The following is a 21,452-nucleotide window of genomic DNA, read 5'->3' on the forward strand; positions in this document are numbered from 1 at the left end:
GGTCTGCTGAGTCACCTGACTAAAAATATTTAAATTTTTCCCGCTCGTTTAGGTACATAAAAATCTATGGTCTGAAGTTCTCAAAAGAAGACCACATTGCCTTGATTAAGTTATTCTATGAACTAATTACCATTCCCGACTTAGAACCTACCAGGATTAGTAAATGTGCTTTCACTTTGAGTCAGTTATTAAAGTAAGTATTCCCAAAACCTGTTTCTTAAAATTAGGCCAGCAATTTGTTATTTTAGAAAGAGGTATTTAATAACGAGAGATGAATTACAACTGGACTGGAGACCCCTTTATGACTTATGTGTTCGAACTATGCTTAAAAGCCATTCAGACATAGGGATGTATAGATATATTTCAACATTTGAAACATCTCTTTATAATGCAATTCGATCATGTAAAGTGTGAGTAATCTATAAAATTGTCAATTATATTTTTATTATTAAGCATATTATAAATAGCTATTTCCCGGCAAGTGCCACACAAGAAATCCTGGATGAGCTCCGACCATCTTTATGTCCTTTTAATACTGGAGAGATATCTTGTGCCATGCATTATCTTGAACTACTCATGCCTAATGCAGTTAAGCCAGAAGAGGCAAGCATAAGCTATGATTTATGGTTTAACGAATTTATGAATTTATGGGAAATTTGTCATAATACTGGAGCATGGGAGAATGTAAGTTTTTATTTTTCATTGTACTAGTTCTAAGCAAAATAACATCAGTTTTTTTCAGCTTGAATTTTGATCTAAATATTAAATTTATCTTTGTGGTTAGTATTATATAGCTTTTTGAGAGGCAAAATATTATCAAAAAAAAAACAGCATTCCTTCCATTTCAAAAAAGATCAACTTAAAGACATAACTGGTTGACACCTATTTTTTTTTCAAGCATGCCAATGACTTTACACAAAAAGTCCTATCTTTAAATAACCATGATAACCTGCAATTACAAACAAAATAAATGGACACTGTACCGGGTGGCCAACTAAAAATGGACGTCGGCGATATCTCAGGCCCTAATAGTCGTAGCGCCTTGAAAAAAAAAAATTATAATAAAAGTGGCCAAAAAAAATGCTGGAAATTATTTTAAAGTTCATTGGTCAACCGCTAGAGGGCGCCACAGCTTCTTTAAATCTTAAAATTGCATTTTTGCCAAAAAACCTCCAATAATGTACACCTCGAAATATTATATTAATATTCTAGGAAGATTTCCTCACAAAAAAGTTTCTACAAAATTTTCTGTTAGTTGTCAAATAAAGTGGTGGGGGCGTTTTTAGCTTGAATAAAGAAAACAGCTGAAAATCAGCTATGACTGGACCGATTTTTTTTAAACATATTTTTTTTTAAGTCTATTGTTGCCTTATTTTTTCAACCAAACAAAAATTTCAATTTTTTTTTCCTAAAATCTGCTAGAAGGCGTTGACTTGTGACTAACTCTTTCTGACGAATTATTTCAAAAAACTCAAATGCAACTATATATATTTTTTTACGTCATTAAAAGCGGGGAAGAAAACCAAAGAAACTGGTGAAAACGGAACTTCGATATCACTTGTTAAACTAAACTTATTAACAAAATAGTGTCCATTCGAAAATAAAAGTGATAAAAATGGCCATAAATTACTATTTGCTTAGATAAGCTGAATAAACTCGTATTAACTAAGTATTTTTAAAAACAAACAAACTCAGTAGTGTTTTAGAAAATCGGAGATATAGAATTGATCGTTATACGTTTATTTATACAGGGTGTTAACTAAATAAAGTTGACCAAATTGGCCTATTTTGGGAAAACTATGCATACAGTTTATAGTTGTTCTATAGAAAAGTTTTGAAAATTTGGCACCATACCATACCATAGAAAAGTTAATTAAAGATACAACAATAAAATAATTTGACACTTGTAACAATTTTGATGATACTGGATGTAGATGAAAACTTGCTTATTTTAAATAGAACACTCTATAATATGTTTTTTGATATTTTAATTCTATATACAATTTTAAGAAATCTTAGGTGGTACAATAAATAATATGTTATACACATAATTTATTTAGTGCCTCCCCAAATGTTCAAAATGCATTCCATCATTTTCTATGCACTGAAACATCTTTTGTTCGGTAGACAAAACTGCAGTCTCTACCTCAGCAAATGAGAGAGTCTGCATGCAATCCCTAATCCGGCCAATCATATTTTGTCGCGTCGTAGGCCTTGTTGCAAAAACAATTTCTTTAACCCCATAAATAAAAATCCAGGCACGTTAGGTCTGGTGATCTAGCCGGCCATGGAAAGATACCGCCCCGTCCTATCCATCTACCAGGGTAGGTAGCATCTAAAAGCTCCCGAACAACAATAGAATGTGAGAAATGTGCTGGACAGCCATCGTGCTGGAACATCATTCATTGGAGAATTTCAAGTGGCACATCCTCTAATAAAATTGGCAATTCCTCCCTTAAAAACTGCAAATAATTTGCACAATTTAGTGCGTTGTTAAAAAAAAATGGGCCGATAATTCGACCTCCTAATATTCCTGCCCAACAATTTAAAGACCAACGGCTTTGATGCTGGACTTCTCGCATCCAGTGCGGATTCGTTGGTGACCAGTAATAAATATTGTGGAGATTCACGCCGCCATTGCTGTGAAATGTAGCCTCATCTGTCCACAATATGTTTGAAAGCATCTGAGGATCCTCTGCAATCATACCCAAAAGCCAGTGACAATGGTCTAGCCTTCGGTCAAAATCTTGTGCACTTAATTCTTGATGCAGGACTAAATGATATGAATGAAACCTGGAACAAGATGATGACTGCTGATTCAACAGAATAGACCAATCTGGTGCTTTTCGTGTAAAAATTAATTAATTTTACATTTAAAGCATCATCATCAAAAAATTAACTCTCCTTAGGCAAATTAAGTCTCATCGCGTATAGTGAAGATTAATATCCAAAAGATGGCTTACCTTACCAGAGATAAAAAGTTAAGGAACAAAAAACTTGAACAAAACACAAAAAACTGGAACAAAACAGGAAAAACTGGAACAATACGAACAACGGGCACAACACAAAAAACTGGAACAACACTGAAAACTGGAAAAACAAAGTTCACAATACGGCGAACTAACAAGAAAACTATTGGATGTTATTAGCGAGACTTAAAAACGCTTTAACAATCGCAAGAAGAGACGCTAAAATGACATTTAACTGAAATATTTACATATTTTGCTTCCATGGTTATCTGCCACTTTTGTTTCCATAGCCTACTAACTCAACTTTCCTATGCACAGTTTTCCCAAAATAGGCCCATTTGGTCAACTTGGTTTAGTTAACACCCTGTATAAATAAACGTATAACGATCAATCCTGTATGTCGGATTTTCTAAAAGAGTACTATGAATTTGTTTGTTTAAAAAAATACTTATATAAAAGGAGTTTATTCAGTTTGTTGTTGCAAATAGGAGTTTATCGCCATTTTTGTCATTTTTATTTTCGAATGGACACTTTTTTTTATAACTTTTGTATAAGAAATTATGTCGAAGTGCCGTTTTCACCAGTTTCTTTGGTTTTCTTCCCCTCTTTTAATGACGTAAAAAAATGTATATAGTTGCATTTGAGTTTTTTGAAATAATCCGTCAGAAAGGGTTAGTCACAAGTCAACGCCCTCTAGCGGATTTTAGGAAAAGTAATTTGAAATTTTTTTTGGTTGAAAAAATAAGGCAACAATAGACTTAAAAAAAAATATGTTTAAAACAAATCGGTCCAGTCATAGCTGATTTTCAGCTGTTTTCTTTATTCAAGCTAAAAACGCCCCCCACCACTTTATTTGACAACTGACAGAAATTTTTGTAGAAACTTTTTTGTGAGGAAATCTAAAATATTAATATAATATTTTGAGGTATACGTTATTGGAGGTTTTTTGGCAAAAATGCAATTTTAAGATTTAAAGAAGCTGTGGCGCTCTCTAGAGGTTGACCAATGAACTTCAAAATAATTTCCAAAATTTTTTTTTGGCCACTTTTATCACAAAATTTTTTTTTTCAAGGCGCTACGACCATTAGGGCCTCAGATATCGCCAACGTCCATTCTTAGTTGGCCACCCGGTACATACTACTGAAAGTGAGCACTAAATAAAAACACTAAATTAAAAAAAATAAGCAGTGGTCAAATCTAAAAAAATCATTAACTTGCAAAAACAAGGCAACAAAAACATTTAAATTATATAAAAACAAAAAATTGAATATCAAACATTTATTGATTCATTGATCCATTGAACTGTATCAACAGCCAGAGGCCTTACAGATACTAATTATTGCAGCTTTAATACATATAAACTAAAAACAAGAACAAATTAAGTTAACCTATGATATTAATAAATACAAATCACATAAACTAATTAGTGTAATATATACCATTGCCTATTGGGGTTGTGATATGGGAAACAAATATCTATTCTCAATTGTTATTACAAAGGTATTCAAACTAATTCCATCCAAGTTTAAATTAAGCCATTTGAAGGCTGCATGCCTATGCTACTTTTTATGATTTAACCAGGGCACCTGATTGTGTAGAGCACAATATTGAACTCCATAAGCTTAAGTTCTATTATACTGCAGTCCTATTTAAGTGATAGAAGTCAGTTTGTTTACTTTGAGGGCTGTAGATCTAATATATTATGTTTGAATGAGTCAAAGACCCAATACAGTATTTCCCTCCATAATGCTGGTACCCTTAGATGTGTCTGTGAACTTCTTGGGTGTTAATAATAATAATAATAATAATAAGCTTTATTTCCAACAGGTTACAAATACCCAGTTACAGGAAAATCCATTAAATATATAATAAATATACAAGTACGAATGCATGAACTGTATTAGATTCATGCATCTAAACTATAAAAGAATTGCTATATAATAAAAAAAAGTAGTGAGTTTGAAAAAATAAATAGTAAAAAATCAACACTAAATTAGGATAAGAATCAAGAATTAATTTAAATCAAAAGAGCAGAAAAAAAATGAGTAAATAAATGTATTCAAACTAAAAACTAAATAACCTAGCCTCCCCCACCGACCATACGCAGGTGACGAAAAAAAACGAAAAACGAAAAATTTACCAAAATAAGTATAAAAATGAAAAATGAAAAATCAAAATGCTTAACATTCTATGCACTTAAACAGACTATCTATATACATACTAGAAAGACTCTGCATCACCTATTTACTTAATACCTTCTATAATGGACATTAAACTGTCAACAAAAATATCGAACCGTTCATGTAAATTATTATTAATATAATTCTGACACATTATATTAATAGAGGATTTAAACAAAATATTAGTCCTAGCGGGATTTACATTAAATAATCTAAAATGCCTAGAGTTTATTCTTGGTACCCGAAAATTTAATCCAGCCAAAAGGGTGGGACAGTCAATCTTGTTATGAATAAGCTTATATAAGAATTTTATGGAAAGAATTTCTTTTCTTTTGCTAAGGATATAATATTAAATTTATTTAAGTATAATTGATTATCCAAACCTCTGGCTGGAAAGACACCTTCCTCTCTAAACCAGAGATACTTCATAAACTTGCGCTGAATGCGCTCAATATCATCTATCATCTATCTAGCTATAAATTCGGTACCAAATTAGAGATCCGTATTCTATTTTTGAGCGTATGTAGGTGAATAAAAGTAGTTTTAAAGTATTAATATTTTCAAAGTGCCGACAGTTTCGATAAACAAAACCCAACAATTTGGCAGCGTCAGAAACTATTTTTGCTATATGCTTAGCGAAACTTAATTTTGCATCATAAGTAATTCCCAGATCAATCGCCTCATCCACTCTGGCCAACACAACATTATTTGCTCTATAGTCAAAATTGATTGGCAACAGTTTTCTAGAAAATGAGAGAATAGAGCATTTATTAACATTATATAGTCTATTGACATTGCACTAATTCTCTACTTTGTTAAGATTTACCTGAAGGAATTCGCAATCGTCTTCAGTATCTATTTTTGTAAACAATTTTATATCATCCGCAAACAGTAAACTCTGACAAGACAGTAAATTGGCAAGATCATTTATAAATAATAAAAAGAGAAGCGGGCCCAAGTTAGATCCTTGCGGAACTCCCAAGCACACTTCATATATAGGAGACTTAAAGCCTTCATATTCAACAAACTGTTTACGACCTCGTAAGTAAGATTTTATCAAGGCAACTAAATCCGTAGAAAAACCAAAAAATGTTAGCTTATGAAGAAGTACCAAGTGGTCAATTTGGTCAAAAGCTTTGCAGAAATCAAGGTATATTACATCAACCTGACCTCTATTATCCAAATGCTGACACAGATACTCATTTAGGCAAGCCAGGTTTACTGTACAGGAGCGATTTTTGATTAAACCAAATTGATTAGGTGCTATGTCTAAATTGACATGGGCATATATTCTATTATAAAGGACTATTTCAAAAAGTTTGGAGAAATTATATAAGATCGATATAGCTCTGTAATTTTGAATGTCGTTCTTCGGTTTTTGAATATCGGGGATATTTTTGCAGTCTTCCATTTATCGGGAAATACTGTTCGCGTTACTGTGTGGCTCGATTCAATACCAACATTAATACTAGATGGGTCCGACTCAATATATACGCTTTGAAAGAAAGTTCCAAATGCATCAACAATTTGCTGTGGATCTTTTAATGTACGATCCTGAAACAGCATTACTCCGGGAATACGCGAAATTCCTTTCTTGTTCTGCACATAGTTCCAAAAATCGGAGGGGTCTACATTAATTCGATTTTCAGCTGTTCGAGAAAATTCTAAAAAAGCAATCCTTGTTTGCAACAAAGCAATTTGTTCTTTAATATTGCTTCGAACTATTTTAAACTGACTTTCATAATAATGAGTTCTGTATTTCTTGAGTTTTTTCGAATTAAATTCTTTAGTTTGATATTCTTTATGATATCAGAATTAAACCAGACTGGAAATTTATATTTTTTAACGATTTTAAGCGGAACTGCTCTATGAAATATTTCATTAAGTGTACTGTAGAAGCTGTCGCAAGATACATTAGGATCAAAAGAGGCAAACACCTCCTGCCAGTCAGCAGCTTCAATTAAGCTGTATAACATGGGATAATTAGGTGACTCAAAATAAGTGCCAAATTGTCATGGTGAATGTCACAAGAATCAGCAATAGTGTTAAAGTTTTGACACATAAAGTGAATAGGACTCTGGTACAGAATGTTGGACCTGGCTGTGTCCAAGTTAAAAGCTGGACACTGTCTAGATCCTGGGCGTGGTATATGAAAGCAAATCCTTTGCAAAAGGGATGTGGGTTAATCTGGATGAAGGTTTGACATGGCCATGTGGATGAAATGACTACTAAACTATCAAAACTTTCCTTACCTATAACCTGGCTAGTTATTTTGTATTCAATTCTACACTCAGAGCAGCCTATTTCGACTATTTCCACTTTTTAATGACATATTATATATTTAATTGGGGTCTTTCAGTTCATATGGCCGAAATATTTGCTCTGCAATGTTGTTGTTTAAAGGTGAATGCTTGTGTGTGTTACAGAAATTGCTGTCCCATTTTAGACATTTTAGGGTTCTCACTTTACCTAGTGCTATATTCCTGTGTGTATCTGCTGTTTGTGAGGGAAAATCTTTCTAGGTTTGTGACTCTATACAACATTCACTATCACTTTATCAGAAGCAGAAGCTCCTTGGTGGAACCATATCATAGACTCTTTAGAACATAGAACCATATCATCATCCTTTCCTGCAGTGGGGTGTTCTACTATGAATTTTTTAATAAAATAAATAAATAATCATTTTATTTCATGATCTCAAATTACAATATACAGGGTGACCACGGTAACTTTGGCAAAAATTGTAAGGTAGGTAGGGACGCCATAGGCAAGTATTTTGAGCATAGGAACCCATGTCCGGAAAAGCCCCCATTCGGAGATGGGGCTGTATTAAAATTGGACCCTTTGCGGCAGGTGGGTAGGCAACCCAACGAATACACGAAAAGTTTTTTTTTACTTTTTCTGAATACCATGTATAGTTTGTCAAATGTCAGGTTGACTTTGAAATCGCCTATCTGGCGGTTAAGGAAGTAATCACGATTTATATCTGCACAGACCGCACTAGTCGGATCAAATGTTGTGAATTGAGCGGTTGTTTTAAAATTGAAATTTATGCGCCAGATGGGAATGCAATAAGGCAATCCTGGCAACCTATCGTACACGAGCCACAAATTAAACGCTTTAGTTTAAAAACAAAAAGATGTAATAATTGCAATAAAGCTCTCCACAAAAAATACCGGAGAAAAGTCATAAAACTAAAATTAATAAAGTAGTCTTAAATTAACAGGATTAAAATAAAACGAAGAAAATAAAACAAAAACAAAGTGATGGACAGGGCACAGATGTAAATAGCTCCGCACGCTGTGTGGAGCTATTTACATCTGTGGGACAGAAGCACTACAACAGATGCTCGAAGTGCTGCCCGTTCTCCTGGATGCATTTATCGATCCGTTGGTGCCATGAAGTTCGCATTCGAGCGAAAACACCCTGCTGCTCTCGAATGAACTCTGCGGCCATTACGATTCGCGCAATTAAGGCCTCCTCCGAATCCAGTGGTGTTTGATACACCATTTGTTCCATGGTGCCCTACAAAAAGAAATCTGGTGGCGTAAGATCAGGAGACCTCGGTGGCCACTCTATGGGACCCCCACGTCCTATCCAACGATTGGGGAAAATTTCACCTAAATAGTCCCGGATCGGCCTTGGCTTGCGCAGGACAACCATCGTGCTGCCACCACATGTTATTAATAATCTGTAGGGGCAAATCTTCAAAATATTCCTGTAACTGGCCTTGGAGAAATTTCAAATAATTTTCTGCATTCAAGCGGGCGGGCGGGTAGAACGTATGGACCAAGCAAGTGGTCGCCGACAATGCCAGCCCAAACATTAACAAAAAACTTCTTTTGATATCCTCGGATATGCATGGCATGCGGGTTCTCTTCCGACCAGAAGTGGTTTTTGTGGGCGTTGACCATACCTTCTCTAGAAAAGCCCTTTTCGTCGATGGAACAAACATACCGCAGGAAATCAGGATTTTCTGCAATGCGTTGGTTTAACCACTTGCAGTAGTAAAGGCGCCGAGGGGGATCGTCAGGAAAGAAATGTTGAACTTTCTTCAATTTAAATGGGTGTAAATTGTTGTCCTGAAAGATATTCGATACCGTCCCGTGGCTGCAACACACTTCGGAAGCGACCTGACGAATGCTCTTTTGGGGATTGTCGGCAATACGTGCCATTACAGCATCTTCAAGTCCATCACGTGCTAGACGCAGTCGTCCTTGCTCCTGCTGTACCTAGTTAACAGTCCCGTATAAACGACTTACAATAAATTTATACTTTGGCAATAAAAAAATACTTTTAAAGAACGAGACTTACTTGAAATGATCCCGTTTCCCGTAGTGTGCGGTCGACATATTCAAACACGCTGCGGTGTACCTGGTCACGCTGTGGAAATCGCTGAGCGTACAAGCGCTGAGCCGCCAATGCATTGCTGCCTGTAGCTCCATAAATTAGATGCACATCAGCAAGCTCGCGAAAAGTTAGCCGGTTCATCGTCTACTTTTTCTCATACAAACGTGCAACAAACAGATTTTTTTTCCTGTCAGTCAGGTTGAAGTTTCCGTCAAAAATTTATCGTTGTCATTGACAAAAAAAATACATGGTATTCAGAAAAAGTAAAAAAAACTTTTCGTGTACGTTGGGTTGCCTACCCACCTGCCGCGAAGGGTCCAATTTTAAAACAGCCCCATCTCCGAATGGGGGCTTTTCCGGACATGGGTTCCTATGCTCAAAATACTTGCCTATGGAGCCCCTACCTACCCTACAATTTTTGCCAAAGTTACCGTGGTCACCCTGTATGTATGCCAAGGCAATTACCAAATACAAAGCAAAAGATATGTAAGATCACGGAAAAGTGAAAAGTGCCACTAATCATATTTGAATAATCACCCCTAAATCAAATAAAATTAATACCTAAATAGGTTTAAATGCCATTAGAATGGCTTTCGAAAAGGATATAGCTGTGCTACAGCAATGGCTGACATAACTGCTGATATCCTTCAAGAATGGGATGAGGAGAAATTGAGTGCACTTATTTTACTAGATTATGCAAAGGCTTTTGACCTCATCATGACCAAATCATAAAATTCTTTTATCTATCTTGCATTATACAGATAGGCTTTTCAAATTATGCAGTTAAGTTTTTTAGTTTCTTTTTGAGTAATCGTTGGCAGCAAAGAGTTTTAGAAAGTTAATCTAATACGTAAAATGGTATAGATTAACTTATAGTACCTCTAAATGGGTACCTACCGGTACACAAGTTAATATGCTCGCTTATACACTTATCTCAACAGTAACAAATATTCTGAATAAACATATACCAGTAATGGGGCTATTAACAGTTAACAGAATTATCTATTAATATAAAACATAACAAGGATTGGTGGACATCACAGATTGAAGAAGAAGAAACGCATAGCAGAGATATTTTTTATAAATAGGCAATAATGTCAAAAAACAGGAAAGCAGAAAGCAAATGATATTGATATTTTTGAAAACTTCAATGCCTTCTTTGTGGTGATATTGGTGAAAATATGCAAGTAAATATCAACAATCTGACAATGCTGGAAGTTAGGAAAATCATGCAGAGTTTAAAAAATAGGCGAGAAGCATGAACGGAATTAGTACCAGTTTGTGTGTTTGATTAGCCACACCAATTAGTGCCTTTGAGATCATGGGGGATAAATTTCAACAAACAATAAATGAAAGTTTAACATCTGGAAAATTACCTGAACATTGGAAAACATCTAGGTAATTGAAGAAGTAGTCCATACTTGCAGTGGAGTTAATATGTCAAAGGTTAACTAAAATAGTTTCGGTCATCCTCCACTAAATTTATTAGAAAAACCATCTATCCTACATGTTTCCGAGGAAACTTATAAGCTAAAGATTAAAAGTGTTGAAATAAAAAGGTATTAAAAATAACTTACATACAATGAGGGTTTTCATAAAAAAATTGGGTTAAAAGTTTCGCCCTATTAATATATTCACTCCGTCATTTATTTAGTTGAAAAACTAATACAATTTTCCAATTACTGGATCAAACATACACAAAACAGTCAAAAATAATATGTATGTACAGTTTACACAAAAAAAGGAAGAACAAAACCAATGCATATTTCATTACATTATACACACAAAAACGTGTAAAGATCAACCATCAAGGAAATAACAAAAAAATTAACATTTTGATTTTTTTTTAAATTTGTGTTGGCATCATATAATTCGCTTAGCCTATTAAAAAACAAATAATTTTGAACAGGTCCTCAGGTAACTTGTGGTAGCTATATAAAAGTCCGTTGTATTAGGTGTATTATAATTGTGAATATCGGCATTTTATGAGTCATTTCCCAACAGGTACTGTAGTGCTTGGCCAATCTTATGAAAAACTTAGAATTAGTTGTAAATAGATAATTTATTGAGTATGTAGAAAACAAAAATTGATAGGCAACTGTAGCCTTTAAAGCTGAAGAGATATTATTCACGGATGACACTATATTAATATTTATTTATTTACAAAATCCATTCACAAAGGTATTACGTAGCAAATCTGTACAAACATTAAGAAAGAAATATGCATATATAGATACAAAACTATCTATAAGTCAAGAAATGATGCAGATCAATGAATTAATTAAAGATTTTATGAAATAATATTTTTTAACTGCCCTTTAAAAGGTGTAGTCTTAAGAGTCAAAAAAGCATATCTATCTTGGCAGGCCATTAGCACTCCGAACCATTCGTTATTATTGGTATGGTGGAATGGGACTGAAAATATGTCTGATTGTCTATTCAATCTGGAAGGACCTTAAGTTTAAAAAGACAAAAACAACTTAATTTAAAACAACGTTTAAAACAACAATAACTCGGGACAATTTATAGTAGCATTTATGTTTATGCATGAAACATATGTTCAGTAATGTTCTTCGTGACTCTAATGTGGGTAAGTCCAGGTTATATCTGACCTACTCATGAGTCTTTTCAATTTGCTCAAAGTAGCAGTTATATGAAGGGGACCACAGAATTGAGCCATACTCCAAGATGGTCCTAATCAGAGAGCAATAAAGTAAACAAAGACAAAGCTGTAGAAATCTGTATATATCGAGTCAACCTGAAGTCCCTTATATAGTATGGGAAATGATTTATTTATTTATTTATTTATTCATCAACGTATATATATAATAAACAATACTGTACATAATCCAAAGAGTGGGAGTAGGGCACTATCCCAAGATAGTTGCCCTAGCTGACGACTTAAATTTATTTAAAGATGTACTGAAAAAATCAAGATCTTTTGCAAATCTATTCACTGTAGAAGCTATTCTATTTATAGGACTGTTTAGTAGATAGGATGTTCTGCAAAAGGGAATGTGGAGAAGCGCCTGACCTCGTGTTGTGTAAGAAGATACGTGCAAAGAGAAAAGGCACAGACATTCCGGACTTCTAACAATACCATTCAGAACCTTAAACGCAAAGCAAACATCAAAGAACTGCCTTCTACTTGATAAGGAGTTTATGCTCAGGTAGGACATGGTCTCTGAACAGGTAAGATCCAGGCCTGACTTCATTAGAGTATATCTGGCAAACCTGATAAACTTGTGCTGGATATTTTTAAGCCTCTCAATGTGAATTAGAAAATGAGGTGACCAAACAATATTGGAGAATTCGAGAAGAGATCTCACCAGGCAAATATATAGTGTCTTCAATGCTGACACATTAGTAAAGTCTTTGCAAGATCTTTTGATAAAACCAAGCAGTCTATTAGCTCTATTTACAGTATTTTCGAAGTGGTGGGAGAAAGTAAGAGTCGGGTCCAGAAAGACACCCAAATCCTTGACTGAGTCAAGCTGCTTCAAGGGGATACCATTAATAACATATTGACAAGGAGGGGAGACCCTTAAACGAGTAAACCTCATAAACCCACATTTCCTAACATTCAATGACATTTCATTCGATTTACACCAGGAAAACACTCTGTTTATATCTCTCTGAATTTTCAAATCATCAGCGAAGAGCAAAAACTCAGACTCCAGTAGGGAGCCGAGGTGATTGATAAAGAGACTGAATAACAATGGTACCAAAGCCAAGGAGCCCTGAGGGACCCCTGAAGTTGTCAAAAATGGCTTAGACAAAAAACCACCAATTTTAACACGCTGCTCTCTATCCATCAGATAAGACTTGATCCAAAGTAAAAGAGATCCGCTGATGCCGAGATCTGAAATATGAGAGATAAGAATATTATGGTTGACCCTATCGAAGGCTTTACTAAAGTCCGTGTATATTGCATGTGTTTCATTACCGTCGGCAAAAGATTTGAAGATATAGTTGCTAAAAACAAACAAGTTTGTATCCATATCACCTCTGGTGAATCCATGCTGCTGATCTCCAATTATTTCCTGAAATGTGCCAGATAGAACCACCTCTACACAGTGCTCGAACAGCTTAGGAATTGCAGAGAGGATACTAATAGGACGATAGTTAGTTATGTCACTCTTATTCCCAGATTTATAAATAGGACATACATGAGATAGCTTCCAGTTCTCTGGAAAAGTTCCAGAAGTTAGGGACAAATTGAAAATATGAAAAAGTGGAAGGAAAAGGGAATGGCTGCATTCTTTCAGAAGCCTGTTTGGAATTCCATCGGGACCCGCTCCCTTTCTGCTGTCCAGTTTAGCTAATGCTGTTTCAATTGTAGTAGCACTAAGGAACACGTGGTTGATATGGTTAAATTTACATGAGGTATCGAGACCGTCAGAGGCATTAGAAGGGTTAGTATTCTTGTTAAATACAGATAAAAAGTGGGTGGCAAAGAGATTTGCAATAGAAATACCAGTATCGGCCCTGAGATCATGAAGGAACATCTCATCTGGAACGGTAGAATCGCTTTGATTGGACTGAAGTCTTACAAATTTCCAAAAGGTCTTGCTATCGTTTTCTATTGCATTTTCGGCTCTTTCAATGTAATGTCTGTAGCATTCACTAGATAATGAACGGCATTCTGAGCGCAGAACACTAAAACTTAAGTAATCAGTATTTGATCCTGACTGTCTGTACCTTCTATGTGCTATTTTTTTCTGAATAACTAGACTTTTTAGTTCTCTAGAAAACCATGGTGGATAATGTTTCTTGGGAGAGGGTTTTTTTATTGGCACAAACAGATTCAAACAATCATAAACAACAGAATAGAAGTTTGCAACAGTGGTATTTAAGTTATCGTTAACAATTATAGACATCCAGTTGTATGTAGAAAAGTAGTTATTTATAGACACAAAATCTGCTTGATTAAAGTTGTAAAAATATGTTATAGGTAGTTCCAGGTAATTGGACTTACTATTGGGTAGTTGCAGCTTAAGAGCAGGATGGTAAGGATCTGACCCGACTAAACCATTACATTTAGTTGTTAAAGTGGAATGAAAAGTTGTAAAGCAAAGGTCAAGAATTGTTCCATGATCATTAACCACTGCATTGAGCTGCATTAAACCTAGAAAAGTGAATGTGTCACATAAAAGATTTTCTTTATCAGATGTAACATTATTTGGGGTTAAGCCATAATGATCATCACTAGGTAACCATGAAATATTAGAAAGGTTAAAGTCACCAACAATAAGAACATTATTAAAGCTCTCGCAAGCTTTGGTAACAGAGGTACAATGCGCTGCATACACAGATAGATCCATGGATGGAGGAACATAAATGCAGCCAATGCAATAATCCTCGCCATCACCAAGACGCACAGATATCCAGATTTCTTCAAGTGAATTGTCAGCAGTTGGCAAACGATGGGATTTTAGGGTGTTGCTCACTGCTAGGAGCACACCCCCGCCTCTACTTTTTGAACTGTTACTAGTATTGCGGTCCGTTCTATACACACAGTAGTTGGAGCTAAGGAATTCACCGTCGTTGACTGTAGGATCCAGCCAAGTTGCAGTTAGGGCAAGAATGTGGTAGTCTTCTGCTTGGGCCGCACAGAGAAATCCCTTTAGTTTAGTTTTTAAGCCCCTCACGTTCTGATAAAAGAACGATACATCATCTACTGTGGGCGCTGAGACAGTGTTGGGTCTAACTGAAAATTCGCCCCTCGGCCCTGAGTGCGCCTGGGACGAAATTCCTTGACCGCTATACCGGCTGGCCAGAGGTTCGGGTCAAGTAGTCCCTTCAGTAGGGACTCTTTTACCCCTATCCTAAAGGATACAACGTCCTCATTCTTATCCAATATGGCACATTTAACATCTCAGATGTTTAGTTGCTTCTCAAGGTATTTTAGAATCTGCTGCTCAGTAGTGTCCGGATTGCATCTGCCCAAATACAACCACTGACGTCTATCAGCTGCAGATAGTGAAGAAGCTTCAGAAGAAGTCCCAACGATGACTGTTTGTCTGCCAGGGTTAGTTCGATGGATTGATTGTGGTGTTGACCTATTCTGTGATTTTGCTTCAGAATTGGCGCCAGCCATTGAAGAGCTACTAGGCCTTGATCTGATTGGATCAACCCTTTTTGCGTAGGTATGGGCTACTGTTTCTGTTTCTATCGGCAAAGACACAGTATTGTCCGGAGACAAAGATGTTAGAGAAGTTATATTAGTTATATTAGTTGGGGGGCAGGATGACTTTGATGGAATAAGATCCTTGAGCATGTTTAAATTCCTTTTCCAGTGTTGTCAACCTGGCCTCTAGCGCTTCATTTTTTGCTTGTAGTAGTTTTAACAATTCAGAATCACTGTTTGAGGCGGAAACGCTCTTTCCTCCGATTCCTTTCTCGACCAACCTCATAAGTCCCTCCTGGAATGCAATATTAGCATCATGAAAACCACAAGAAATTTGGTTGGTGATTGTGTTTTGAAAGGATTTCATTTGAGCTTCCAGAAAAATAGCAGCATTTGTTGGGGAGCTGTTATCCGTGCTGGTTATCCGCAAGCTGGGTTTGCACACAGAACACACAAAACACATGACTCTAGTCTTCATTTGAGTGACCTGAGCCTCTGATGTAGTAAATTTTGAACATGATAAGCAATGCGCGACACTACAGAAGTCGCAAACAATCTTATATTTTACCTCTCTATCTGTTAGACTTGCACCACACCTTCCGCAAGCCATGATATAGATCAAAATAGCAATTTAACAGGCTCCCAAAAACTCCAAATCCGAAAACACGGTGACTTGGAAATTATTATTAAAAGTCAACAAATCCAATTCTTCAAACTCGTTGGCTTAAGCAGAGCGGCAAAATAAATACCAAGAATGTTCAGGTATTGATTCTCATAGACGCACAAAAAAAAAACGTATTGTTTTCTGAGAATTTCTATTGTTTCCACTGAAAATCACAATTACTCACGAACCACCAATCACCAGCAGTACCAGATCAGAATATTGCAAAGACAATGCCAAGAAGCAGAAAATATGTAAGAATCTGAAGTCTACCTCTTTCTAATCGTGTAAAATAAAGCAAATTCGCGGAGCGTAAGAATGCGCGTGTTTACAGATGAAATTACGACACTTAATACTATGTAAATAATATTAGTAAAGCTAAACTTAGAACAGAGTTCATTCTAAATAAACTTGTGGTTAATGTGAATAGAACAAAATTTAAATTTAATAGGATGGATACATTTGGATAGGCACTTGGATATATTTTTAAAATCAGAAAAACTAGATCAGCTAAATAAAATTAAATATTTAGGGGTCTTACAGATAAGAACTGAAATTTTTCATATTATGCGGTCTATTTGGCACAGAGGTTTTGACAATAGGATCCAAAGGAAATATCTTTCCAAATTTCCAAAATATTAATTACCTACATACCAAACATCAAATTTCTTTTGAATCTCATAATACACTTTGACATACATTTTGTTAATACCAAACAAATATTCCCTATATTGATCTTGGTGGAGCGTACCACCTTAGCTGCTTATTCCAGATAGGAGCTAAATTATTTATATTAATAGCAACTATATGTAATTAACTTATCTGGAGGAGTTAGAAATCGAAAAAAGAGAAAAGGGAAATATATATTTTTTAGTTAATCATCAGATTCAAAAAATAAGTATGCTGTTTGAAAGGCAATTTAAGATCCTTTAATGTGAGTACAAATTTCTAAAAACTTATTCCCAATAACATCTCTCCCACAATTAGGCATAATTGTATCAGACCCACCATCAAGTTTGCTACTGTTTGTTGTGGGATGTTAATGCAGAAGTATACGCAGAATTAATATAAAATAATAAATAATTATATCATGATCTTAATATTAAGATTATTAATTATTAATATCTTATACAGGGTTGCCCATCGAAGACAGTTCAGCAAGGCTTGGGGCCCTTTTACAAAAGTTCAAAAAATGCTCAGACCCGTTGATTTTTGATTTTAGGGGAACAATTTTTTTAATACTTTCAACCCCTTGGCGGGGGTTGCAACCACTCTCAAAATCTTAAATAGGAGTGGGAGACAAGTGTACCAAGTTTAGAGACCTAAGTTTAAAAGTCTTTTTATTCTTGAATTTTCGCAGTATGATAGCTTATCAAAGATTTTGAAACAATACCATTGTTTAATAGCCATACCATAACTATACCATAGCTTACAGCGCATTTTTAGAGATTCTTGATTTATAAAACAAAAACGCTCGCACTCGTCTATTTTTTATTTTAGAAAAACGATTTTTTGTTTAAATTTTTAACCCCATAACTTCAACTTCTTAGCGGGGGCGAAATTCACCCTTATTTTTTAAATGGGAAGGGGTGTGTTATGATACATATTTTGAAAGGCCATTCATTTTTCTTCACAAACGCATTATCTTATAAAATTTTGAAAATGTCCGCGGTTTACCTCCATACAATATTACAGTAACTGTTTAAATTGTTCTCGGGCATTGTGAAGAATATCGGGTGTTATTTGTTGGCATGCATGAATGATGCGGTTCCATAAATCTTCTAATGATTCAGGTTGGATGGCATTAATTTTGGATTTCAAATGTCACCACAAAAAAATTAAGAGGAGATAAATCGGGTGATCTTCCGTACCATTCGATAGCACCCCTTCTCCCAATCCATCTACCACGAAGCGTTTCATCCAGAAACTGCCGTACTGGTAATGCATAATGGGGAGTCTTGCTGAAATATCGCATTTTCTTCATGGTAGCTTAGGTCGTTTTCCATAATTTCAATCAATGCTGGGTTAACGGCATTCTCCAAAAGGTCTAAGTATGTATCTCCTTTTAAATTTCCCGGTAAGAAAAATAGTCCAATTATGTGATCAACAAGAATACCAACCCAAACGTTTAATTTTTGAGGGTGTTGAATATGAACCTCATGGTAGATTCTTGGATTCGTGTCCGACCAGTACCGACAATTATGACGATTGACAGTGCTAGAAAAAACGAACATTCGTCTGAGAAGCAAACATTTAAAAGATAGTTGGGATAATTTGAAATTAGTTCGGACATTATTTCACAAAACTGTAAACGGCAGTCGTCATCATCTTCATTTAATTCTTGAAGAAGTTGAATTTTATATGGTTGCCATTTATTATGTTTTTGAATTCTCTGTACAGTGGTTCGCGAGACTCCCGTTACGTAAGAAAGTTTTCTGGTACTTAATGTAGGGGTCATAGTAACTTCACCGAGAACACCGACTTCTACTGTCTCATTTCTCACTGGTTTTTCAATATTCCGTTTTTTATTTGCTACCGAACCAGTTTACCGAAAAGTTGCCACAAACTCTAGGATGTAACCATGATGTACATGTTTATCTGCATCACTGACCGGTTTTGTTTTATATTTATCGGGAAATTTATTTAAATTTTCTTTGGCACAAACCCTCACAATTATTAGAAGAGTGAGACAGAATATATGGTTGGCCTTCTGGCTCGCCAGATTTAACGCTTTGCGATTTTTTTTTGTGGCTTTTTGAAAGAGTTGGTGTATAATGATGGAGCAGTAAATACTCTTAAAGAACTTGCGCATTGATAATTTTTGTGTTTTAATTCATGGACACCAGGATTTTATTTTCAATTTTTGTAAAAACGACAACCATTTAACTTAAAAAAGTTTTTTTAACAATAATTTTCAATAATGTGATGTAAGTCTTTTATTATGCAAGTTTTATATATGTAGGTTATTGTTGGTATATTACCTTCTTTTGAGGAGTTCTACAAGGTGTAAAAATAAATGCACGAGTTTGAAAACGGCTTGTATATAAGATATAGTTTATTGTCTGATGCAGACGATATTTGTATGCGTGTCATTTTTTTAATAAATCGTCAAAAACTAGATAATTCTCACTCAATACACGCACGATTGAACATTGTATTTATAATCAGTAATATCAAGTAATTGTGTCGGATAATAATTTTAGAATTTCAACCTTCTTTTCTTAGACAAGACCAAGCTTATCAAATTCAATTGAGTTAAACAAATGTTATAAATACGATGTAAAACTATAGTGAAATTATCAAGTTAATTTAATTCTTGTAACTTATGTTTTAAACAAACGTTTTCTTTTCTTAGCAACTACGTATCCTAGCTAAAGACTTACGAACCTAAATATTATTTTCAGCAACCTTTCTCTAATTTTTTTACCCAATTTTTGTCACCATCCTTAATCCCTGTACATGTCATTATGCAAAATATCTATTATCATACTTTTATCTTTTTTTTAGAACATGATGTGGATGTTTGCAGGTTTAGCAAGATATCAAATAGGGCGTATAGATTGGACTCCATATGTACCCCAAATGTTTGCTAGATTTCAAAGGGCTCTTCAATTGCCCGTAAATTTTAAACAAAGGGCATTAGGAAAGCAGCATAAAATTGACAGTGCTGCAATTGCAGTGTGGATTGTGGCGTGTTTACATGGAGATAACAATCCAACCTTTTTCTATTTTGAAAAATTAATGCAGACTTTAGAAAGCTATTTTCACCCGGCAAATGTTGGAAGGTATGTATAATATTTCTAGATCTTATTTGGAAACCCACAAATGAAATTTATATTTGCTAAATAAATCAGACTTTAGCTCTATAATTCTGCCAAAATGCCCCAATTTTACTAGGATGTTAGCAGAATGAGGAAAGAAAAAAGATTCCACCATTAATATTTTACGTTTTTTAAAGTTTCACATCTCATCTCTTAAGATATTCATTTCAGTGTTTTCTTTACTAACGCATTTAAAATTAGAAGTTTTAAAGTAAACTAAAGTAGATAAGAATCTGATTTAAATTAATATCAAAACATAAAATACTAAATCATAGTCTTGAAACAATTGACACAAAATAAGTCTCACACACACTGCCACAAATTATAATTTGAAATAGAATTTAAAATACAAAAATATGAATTGCAGAGGTTATCAAATGTTAAAATCAGATTCTAAGTATTGCTTAAACGTATTAAATGCATTTTCAATTTAGTTATTTGTTGGGTCATAAGAAGACCCAAAATTACTTACCAAACTGAATGGAAAGTTCCCGGTATATCAATTTTTGTTCTAGACTTTTAAGGTCGGGGATTTGTTGATGAACACTGAAAAATGTGTATGAAAATCGTCAAAATTTACCTTTGGCTTCTCAAATGTTGTCAAATAATAACTAAAGAACCTGACCAGCAAAATAAGAAATTAGTTAATAGAGAAGCCTGTGTTCAATTTAAATAAACTAAAAGTATTTAGTAGACAATAATAAAATGCTAGAAGCGATTTGTACAACGTGTATATATTTTTCCCCACTAATAGCAAAGCGCTTTCGGCTAACAAATAGCCATCATCAGTGCTACCTAAAAGGTGTAAAGAATATAACTTCAGAACTTTACTAGAATTGTCACACTTACGGGTCAAAATTAAACAAAAAACTTTCTCTTTAAAGAGGTCAAAACATATAATATCATGACAGAACTTTTTTTATAAACAAATTTCGACAAACGTACGTCATAATTTAAAATTAACAAAATTTATGCAATTTAAAAGTTCAGAAATAGGAGACCATAACCATCATTTAAAAGATTATATGCAGGGTGTCCCAGATAAAATGATATACATGGGGATTTCGTAAACGGTAAGACGTATAGTTTCGGTTAAATGGAGAAAAAGTTGCGCTCTTCCAAGCCCAATCAAATGCGATATTAAGATCCACGATCTAAAAATTAGGTTTTTAGAAAACCTGCAATATCGTCGCCACCTTATTAAATCCGATTTCAATAAGATTTGATAGTTTTGGGTTATCTATTATGATCAATCGATTAAGGTTAACGATATTTTTACCTGGAAAAAATTTTTTTTTAGATTTTTTGCAACCATAGTTAACTTTTTTATTTCTTATGGAG

The 21,452-nt window shown here is 34.6% G+C and overlaps 1 protein-coding gene across 1 annotated transcript in view; it reads left to right on the forward strand.

Moving 5' to 3' along the window:
* LOC126734522 (proteasome activator complex subunit 4B-like) overlaps nt 1–21,452 on the forward strand; it is a 118,874-nt gene that overhangs the window by 591 nt on the left and 96,831 nt on the right. The window contains exons 2-5 of the mRNA XM_050438192.1: nt 53–193; nt 249–410; nt 468–684; nt 19,798–20,075. Coding sequence (XP_050294149.1) covers nt 53–193; nt 249–410; nt 468–684; nt 19,798–20,075 — 798 coding nt within the window. The remainder of the gene's footprint in view (nt 1–52; nt 194–248; nt 411–467; nt 685–19,797; nt 20,076–21,452) is intronic.

This window comes from Anthonomus grandis, chromosome 3 (genome assembly GCF_022605725.1).
Source record: "Anthonomus grandis grandis chromosome 3, icAntGran1.3, whole genome shotgun sequence".
Lineage (NCBI taxonomy): Eukaryota > Metazoa > Arthropoda > Insecta > Coleoptera > Curculionidae > Anthonomus > Anthonomus grandis.